At 33.7% G+C, this 8,852-nt stretch overlaps 1 protein-coding gene across 1 annotated transcript; it reads left to right on the top strand.

Annotated features, from left to right (window-relative positions):
• The first annotated feature begins 973 nt into the window (after window positions 1-973).
• LOC138307661 (uncharacterized) lies at window positions 974-4,752 on the top strand. Its single transcript, XM_069248479.1, has 5 exons — window positions 974-1,131; window positions 1,788-1,902; window positions 2,999-3,127; window positions 3,977-4,055; window positions 4,574-4,752. Exons 1-5 carry the CDS (start codon window positions 1,040-1,042, stop codon window positions 4,663-4,665), a joined length of 507 nt encoding a protein of 168 aa, XP_069104580.1. The 5' UTR covers window positions 974-1,039; the 3' UTR covers window positions 4,666-4,752.
• The last annotated feature ends 4,100 nt before the right edge of the window (window positions 4,753-8,852 follow it).

The following is an 8,852-nucleotide window of genomic DNA, read 5'->3' as shown; positions in this document are numbered from 1 at the left end:
AAAGTAGAAAAAAGATACTGGAAAGCATTTTGGGAAGAACTGATAACGGTACCACAAAGTGAGTCTAATACCATTCTAAGATATGTACGTAATAGCTTGATATGGTTCTCCAAGGATTAAATAGATCATGTTTTGTAACATGTGTTGTAACACGATGTTGGTGATCGTTAAAACAGCAAACTATATAGTTAATATAATGTTTAATGACTTGCGGACAACATCAGATTTTATATCATTCCATACTATATTTCAGTGAATTGGAACAATTTATTTGTATATTAAAGAGTTATCTCCCTTGCGAGTAGTTACCTATTATGACGTCATTACTTTGAAAGACACATTTGAATCATTTATCGTAAAACAACTACGTTACACTCATAAAAAATAACTTACAATCTGTATCTATATAAATACAGAATGCTACATTTATGGAGAGCGTAATACAAATAAAGTGTTATCTGGCAATACAGCTTTAACATTAGTTTTATCATGTAAACATGACCGAAAGTTAACTGAAATGACCGACAACGTCTATTTTATTATAACCCACACTCCCAGTGTTTTAATAGCGTGATTAAGAATTAGCATGCGGACGAGAAATGTGTGAGTGACCTTTACCTTCACCAATTGATGTCACGAAAGATAGCCTTCTGTTGTATACTACAAATGGCGGTGACCCTATGGTAGTTATATGGGAAATATTCGGCATTGGTGTCGTATAAACTGTTTCTATCGCGAATTGCACGTGTCATAATAATTTCTAAATAAATGAAGTTCTTCTATACTAAGACATATGGATAATTCGGTTTTGATATCATTATTACACGCGATGGAATTGATTAAAAAAACTTATTACGATTCCTGCGCGGACAATCTAGTATCGTGAGTGTTGTCCTGGATATATTACCAGACAAAATGTCAACCAGTTTGGACACACCTGTTTCTGCTACACACATAAGATTATCGTTATCGAACGAGGTCGCATAGTATAAAAAAGAAGCCCAGGCCCGACGGCCACTAGTGACTTCTACAGTTCAACATGACACAGACCATATTGATTGCTCTCCTTCTTTGCTGTACCGGAGTATCCATTGGATTGCTCCTTCCTCATGCGCAATGTAAAGCCACATGGTAGGTACCGATACATGTTCGGAAAATACCGTATATCTGGATATTTTCGCAGGGAAAATATTTTTTTCGATTTCGCTATGGCTACGAGAATTTGATCGTTGAAGTATTCACCAATGGTTGAATATCTTATTCTCTGGAAGCCGAATTGCAGTTGTTGGTAAACTAAACTAATTTTTATAGTTTGATGGCAAAATCGCAAAAATAAAAAATAAAACCGCGAAGATAACCAGTTATATGATTATTATCATTACATTTGTGCAATATAATTCAGTTCGCAATTCTAAATTCTACTGTTAATATAATCTTTGGATTTTGATTTTTTTGTGATTTATCTTATCTCGACATTGTGTCTGGTCTCTTGTGTCATGATAGGATATTTTTTGTAAATATTTATCGGCTATTTTTTCATTCGGATCACTCCAAATTAACTTTCTTGTGTGCGATCAAATTTTGTGTATTTCACGGGTGACATGATATAAGAAATTTAAGTGTGTTGTTAAATGTCTCAAATACAAATACAATTGAAACAATTGGCTCTAAATTTCGAACTTAAATCGCAGTCAATGTATCGTCACTCATGGACACGTGAATTATAGTCCATTATAATAAGTTGATGCGCAGTCATGTATCATCTCCTTTTTTTTATTCATTTGTAGGACATTCGGAAAGAGCTGTGACACCGTCCTTTCTGGTTTACTAACACAAGTTCAGGCGTGGAGCGGACCCGACAATTGTCGATCGGGACCAGTCAACGAGAAATGTCTATACGTGGTTCGTATAACTTTTCGTTATTTTAATGTCAAGTATGATAAAAGAGGTTGGTATCACTGTTAAAGTTTTCCTTTTGTAATCAATAGAAAAATTAAAAAAAGATGATGTTCATTTGAAAATGTAGAGTAGCCATTGTAAAGCATACTTGGTATGGATAATTGATTATTTGATAATTTTAGATTGTTAGTAAAGGGCTGTGACAAAACTATTTTGGCCATTTCGTCAGCCGTTGACTATAATGAACAACGAAGAATGTTTTCAAAAGTGTTTGTAAATTTTATTGTTACTCAAGGTACAATCATGGGACATAAGTATTCGTCACTGTTGTTTTTCCCTATATATTCTATGTAATTGTATTATTATTTTTATTATTTTTTCTTATTTGTACCAGATTTAGCATACTTTTTGAGAATTGTCAACACTTTCAGCTCACAAATTTTGCAAAATTTTCCAATGCTTCGTTTTAAAACTATTATCATTTTTGTGCACCGCTTATTATTTATGTGACGTCATTTCCTTCTTTGTTTTTACTAAAATGGCAACGAAAAAGTTTTGCTTTCTACACAAACGCTGTTTTCCCAAAAAGTAGGTAACGGATAATTATACAAATACTGTGAATCGAAAATGTAGACAATTCTCTATAGGCAATTTTGGTTGAATTCCATCAGTAGATGAGTTCAGGAAAATTCAAAGAAAAAAAGTAAAACTGCAAAGAATGTATCGGGGAAAACAACAGTGACGAATACTTATGTCTCATGACTGTACCATAAAACTAATTTGGTTGCTACAATCACTTAAATGTTTTATATGATATAATGTTGTTAGCGTTTTTACCTTTAATCACAAGGTCAAATACGCTAGCAGTCGAACTGTTCAAACGTCACTTACAGCTACTTTATGGATTGAGTAAAATAACAGTTTTTCCTCGTCCGCAGAATATTATTCAGAATGTGGTTTGGTCCTAAATGACCTAAGTTGTCGATGGGCCGTAAAACTCAAACAAACAAGCAAACAAAATTATTCAGAATGACACTCGCTAGAGCCAGGTTTACATCTCCCTCTATGCTCACATTAAGAGATCTCTTATCATTTCCAGCTGAAGAGTAATACCGGTGACGTAGTGAAACTCACTCACGAGACTCCACTGAAACATTACATAGATGACATCACATTTACTCTGACCGACGGCCCCAGGACCGACGCTGGAGGACAATGCACAGTAGTGGTAAGTCGTTGTACTGCAATTATGCTTTAATTGTGACGTCATTGGATTTATTAGTGGGGAGTGGGACGTTGATTCTGACGTCATATTTTAATTGTATTTGTGAGAGTAGGACGTTGATTCTGCCGTCATATTTTAATTGTATTTGTGAGAGTAGGACGTTGATTCTGACGTAAAATGTTAATTAGATTTTTGAGATTAGCAATAATGGAAAATATTTACGGTAGGTATTAATTCGTTGTATTTTTGTTTAACATGTCGTTCAAAGATGATTTTTTTACTTTCCGGTGATTGTGACGTCATATTTTAATGATTTATGACGTCACAGTCACAGAGGCATTAAGTAATTAATTTTACTGTTACAGTACAATAGTTGTGTGTTACATGTATTTTTATCCTCAGTTGGCATGTAGCGTCAGATAGAAAGTAAACGTGATTATTCATTATTCATTACAAATATCACTGCTCATAAAATTATCCTAACCGTTATTTATTAAGCCATTGTGTTTCAAAAGTAAATCGGGTTCCAGTATCATGAAACAATCTGAAACTTAAGTTTAGACTTAGCCAATCAGAAATGACGTAACGTTTTGTAACGTCATCTTTTAAAAAAATCTAGACAGTTTTGGACTTCATTGTTTCATGATACTGAGGCCAGAAGGATCGTTAAGAGAAATGAATAGACATTCAAATGCTGCAATAGACACAGTTTGAATGGCATTGTACAATGTAATACCATTTATTTTGTGCATGAATGCATTTGTTTATGGTTGATTCAAGCACAGAATGTTAGGTGTACTTCTATTTTTTTTCTCGTTTATATTTATCATATATCATATATATGTGTTTTAGGGTAATTCAAGGGCGGAGACGTGGTATGCCGTGTTGGACTACGGAACTAACTACTGCAATATGTACAACTTGCTAGAAGGTATGTTCAAATTTAGACTATCATGACCATTAATACCAGCGATGCTTATTGTTGACGAAGATATGATGGCGCTAGGAAAATACGTCTAAACAGTGAAATATCGACATTTTTCGTAAACATTTCGTTACATTGTGGTCAGGTTCTTGGATATTTTAAATAGGTACACCAAGAAACTGAGATTATTTAGGATTATCTCTTATTGTTTCCGAATCATTTTATTGATACTTGAAGGCAACGTTTTGTTTTGCGACAATATCAAAAGAATTAGATAATTAGCGTATTATTCTACATACAAACAGGACAAAACATATTAATTGTACTTTCATTATATCACTTTACAGTGAAGTTAAAAGATAAAAGATATAAAAGATAATTTTCTACATTTGTCATGTATATTGCACTTTTTAAATAACTATATTTGCATTAAGACGAGTCATTGACACAATGCGCTGGCAGGTCAACATAAAAGCTGTTGTCCTTATGTAAGTCTGTATAATAAGTATATATTCTTTTTACAGGCGCTCAGCTAACACAGCTAGCAGGCTACACAGAGACGACCAGTGACTCTATATGTACACAACACTCGACTGCCAATTGTACGAGATATTAAACAAAACAGAGCCATTCGCACTCAGTACATGTATACAGCGCATGTTTTGGCAAATGTGCACTGTAGTTGAATAAAACATTAATTGCTGCCAGTATTTTACGTATCTAGTTCAAAATAGTTTAGTTTCTGAGAACACCCCTCAATGAAGAGGCTGTTATGCAATTAAAAAACATTACTTTATTCAAAATGAGGAAAAAGTTTCTTCCTATAAGACTAAAAGAAATAGGGATAATAAAAACAAAGTAGACATATGAGATAAATGAGTGGCATTAGTCGGCTGCTAAAAGACTGCTTAATTAAACCAGGTAGATTAGAATATTTTAACTAATAAAACACATGAAATTTATATATAGATATATGTATATTTAAACAAACTGTATTTGTGTATATATACAAACATGCATAACATACTTATTAACAAACGCAATTGGTACACTATTCTTATGGTCACTTATCGCGTACGACAAGTAGTGACCGCTTTATTAGAGTTCAATAAACATTGAATCAATAAACTAACGGGTTTTGCGGGAGGACTAATAGAATCTTTCACCTCCTTTGGGGTGAAACAGGAGAATCTCAACCCGAGGGGTAAGATTCTTAAGTTATCAAACACGAGACCGTGCCGAATGTTTGACAGCTTAAGAATCTTATCCCGAGGGTTGAGATCTCCTGTCTCACCCCAAAGAGGTTGAATGATTCTTTTTCTCTTACCCCGTGCACCACTTTGTGTCTCTAATAAACGTGTCACTTATGCAAGCGAGGATGACTTGACCTCAATAAGTCGCCGTCTTCGCCGTCTTTGTGACGTCATTTCATTGTTGTCGTGACGTTATAATACTATTACCGCGACGTCATGATACTGTTGTCGTGACGTCATACCATTGTTGGGCACGTGCAAAGATCTCGTGTAGCTTGTCTTTACCCTAGGGTGAGATAGAAAAAACTATGGATATCCCTGTCTGGGGTAAAAGAAAAAATAAGCTGACCACTTTAGGAAGGTGCACATATATTTAAGGTGCTTTTTTAGCCAATTTACTTAAACCGTCGTCAAATGAGGAAAGAAAACACGAGAATTAATCAACTGAAAATATTTATTTGTGAATAGTAGTAATGCATCCCCTCATGCATGTGCATAAATATATGCATAGCAGAACTTACGTCGAAAAGATGCATACATATTTACATAATAATATGTATGCGACAAGCAGCTGCTACCCTTTCGAAGTCCGTTTATTCTAGTCTATCGCAGATGCATCAGGTCAATATTTACATTGGTATGATGTAATAACTGTTATTAAATATATGGGTAATCGGAATTGGTAATTCTTGGCATTCTAAGTGAACATGTACTCACTTTCATGGTTTAATATTCTTTCAATACAATGTTTTCGAGATTTAGAGAAAATATCAAAATGTTAAAATGTTGTTTCTGACATCGAATCCTAAATAAACAATTAAAAGCTTAAATATAAATGGGATTAGACGTATGCTTTATACTAAAAAGGTCCGTCTTCTCCCGAATGGAATTATTATAATAGTCCTTGGTCCGGCACCATAAAACTATTCTCAGACAGATATTTTACTCAAGTATTTGATTTTACACAAACTTGAGTCAAAAATCTGTCTGAGAATTTTATATGATGCCGGGTCCTTTTCTCTGGATACGTATATAATGCATTTTTCTATTTTTAACAAAACATAATTAGAGCATTATTCTCTTTTACAACAACGGTATCCTTCGACCACCACCGATCACTGTCATTTAGTTATCATACTTTAAAGGCCGGGCACGGGGTATAAAAGGTAGACAACTTGGGAAAATGGCTGGAAATACAAAATTTTAGCAGCTCTCACTTCAGAGAAAGATTTTCTTTTATTTCATGTTTTGCATTAATACCTTTATATCAAATCCTGTCATGGTAATTCATATTTTAGTAAGGAATCTGAATATATAAATGGTTTTCTTATCAAAATTAGTTTTTAGTAGATATTTCGATTTATAGAATTATTTGGCATGGTAAGGGTCCTGTCAATCAAAGTTTGAATTTGCCGTTGATCTCACCGGAAGTTTATAGCGGATGTTTACAGACACACTGTTGCTATGGTCTAGGCTACGCATGCTGAGTAACAAGTTACCCTACCTTATCTCAGTTTTGGCGCTTATATCCAGAATCTCACACAGGTTTTATCCAATTACCAGAGTAAATACCACATCGTTATGTACTATCCATAATCCAGTAATGTTAACGATACAAATCAATTACAACACAGAGCGTCTGGTCAACGATTCATATTTCATCCAAAGGCCAAGATGATTTCACAGTATAACACATTGATGACCAACCACTTTTTGTTTGAATTTTTTTTTTTTTTTTTTTTTGCATGTGTGTTTTTCTACATGAGAGGTGATAGTCTTCAAAGTATAAATTCATGTGGTTAAGGAGTATCAAAATCAATCAAAATTTAACCATTCTTTTGTAAATTATCATCTTTTACATATCATTTCTGTGTTATGTCGTTTCCCCCCACATCTGTCTTATTCTTCAACAATCCCAACTCACTAGCTCATCCTTGTCTTGTTAAATCACAAATCAAATCACTCCCTTGTTGTTTAAATTGTTCTCTCTTATTTCTAAATCCTTATATATTTTGTCTCCTGTTTGTGTTCAAGCACCACAAGTTGCACAAACTCTGGGAATTTCCATCACCATCAGACGATGCCCTAGGTTTGTTATCTATAACCCCTTACTACATTGTCTGGAGGGAGACTGATGGTCAGTCTTTAGGATTGACCGGATGGGAAATAAAGGACATGAAATTTCATTTTCATGTTACAGAGGAATGTTGTGAAGGGAGTGTAATGTATTCAATACATCACAACCATTTCAGCTTTGGATTACGTATTCAAAATTGTTCATCATTACACATTCCATATAAAAGTTTAATTGAAGCTGTAGAATATCTCTGTAGTCTTTAGTAACATATTAACTCAAATAGTGCTAATCGTTATTTTCAACGCAAATGATTTTGTCCTCGTTTGCTTTATTTTTTATGATTATATTTAAAAGCATTAAATATGTATTTATGATGGTCAAAACGTCTTCGTGCGGGGCGCAATTAAAACATTGGTAGAAGAATATGCTAAAGTATCTGCCATTGTAAAATAGCTGCTAGAATGGCATTTTTTCTGCATCTATTGAACACTATATAGTGTGTAAAATAACTCCTAGAATAACATTTTCCATGCATCTATTGAAAATCAATTTGTATATGAAATAGCGGATAGAATGGCATTTCTCGTGCATCTACAGAAGACAACAGAGTATGTAAAATAGTAATTAGAATGCAATGTTCTTTCATCTACTGACGATTATATAAAAGACGTTGTATGATAATACTTGACAATGTCTTCTAACACTTCCTGACAACATTTAACTGGTGTTGAATGTCATAATAACTGTACATGTATGCATATTCCCATGCTAAATTAACATCATATCTAACTAGAAGATATATCTGTCGATAAGATAAGGGATGCAAATTTCGCAGTTACAGTAATTACGAATATTTGTTAGTTATCTCATAGAAAATATATACACATTCCATGCAATTCATACAATACATAGAGAAACATATAATTTACTTTTGTAATTTTTACAACATGTATACAAAATATTGTATACTGCTCAGAGAAAAGTCCAGAGGCCGATAAGCACTTCTCATTTACTGCAAAATTTGCAATCATATTTTCACTTAATTCACCACGTAAGAAAAGAATGGAATTTTAAAGATTCTGAAATACAATTTTGTAAAATTTGTATTACTAGAAAATATTTTATCTTGATTTGAAAACTGTCATTAAACTGTATTTAGCCTTGTCACCTTTTGAACAACTGGGTCCTGGCCCATCGTTAACTGTGTTTTCAAACATCATTGATACTCTAGGGGTTACTATCACTGTCGTTATAGCCACCCCTGGTATATGCATGCATATCCGAAGGTTTTGTGTTCGACTACAGATTAGATTAGTAGTTGGGTCCTTTGATGCACATCAAAATTATTGAATAGCAGTGTACTTTGTCTGACTGTATGTATTTAAATTGGGCATGTCTCTAAATAATCTTGTTAGCATTTTTAGACCTGCGAAAGGTCATTCTCTTCTCTTTGAAATGCCTTCAGTTTTAACA

This window comes from Argopecten irradians, chromosome 14 (assembly GCF_041381155.1).
Source record: "Argopecten irradians isolate NY chromosome 14, Ai_NY, whole genome shotgun sequence".
NCBI lineage: Eukaryota > Metazoa > Mollusca > Bivalvia > Pectinida > Pectinidae > Argopecten > Argopecten irradians.
This window is presented reverse-complemented; position numbering and strand designations above follow the sequence as displayed.

Excerpts from the sequence above, each read along its gene's own strand:
- LOC138307661 (XM_069248479.1), top strand. The coding sequence starts at position 1,040 with ATGACACAGACCATATTGATTGCTCTCCTTCTTTGCTGTACCGGAGTA. Across the intron at positions 1,132-1,787 it reads GCGCAATGTAAAGCCACATG|GACATTCGGAAAGAGCTGTG; the intron begins GTAGGTACCGAT and ends ATTCATTTGTAG. Across the intron at positions 4,056-4,573 it reads TATGTACAACTTGCTAGAAG|GCGCTCAGCTAACACAGCTA; the intron begins GTATGTTCAAAT and ends TTCTTTTTACAG.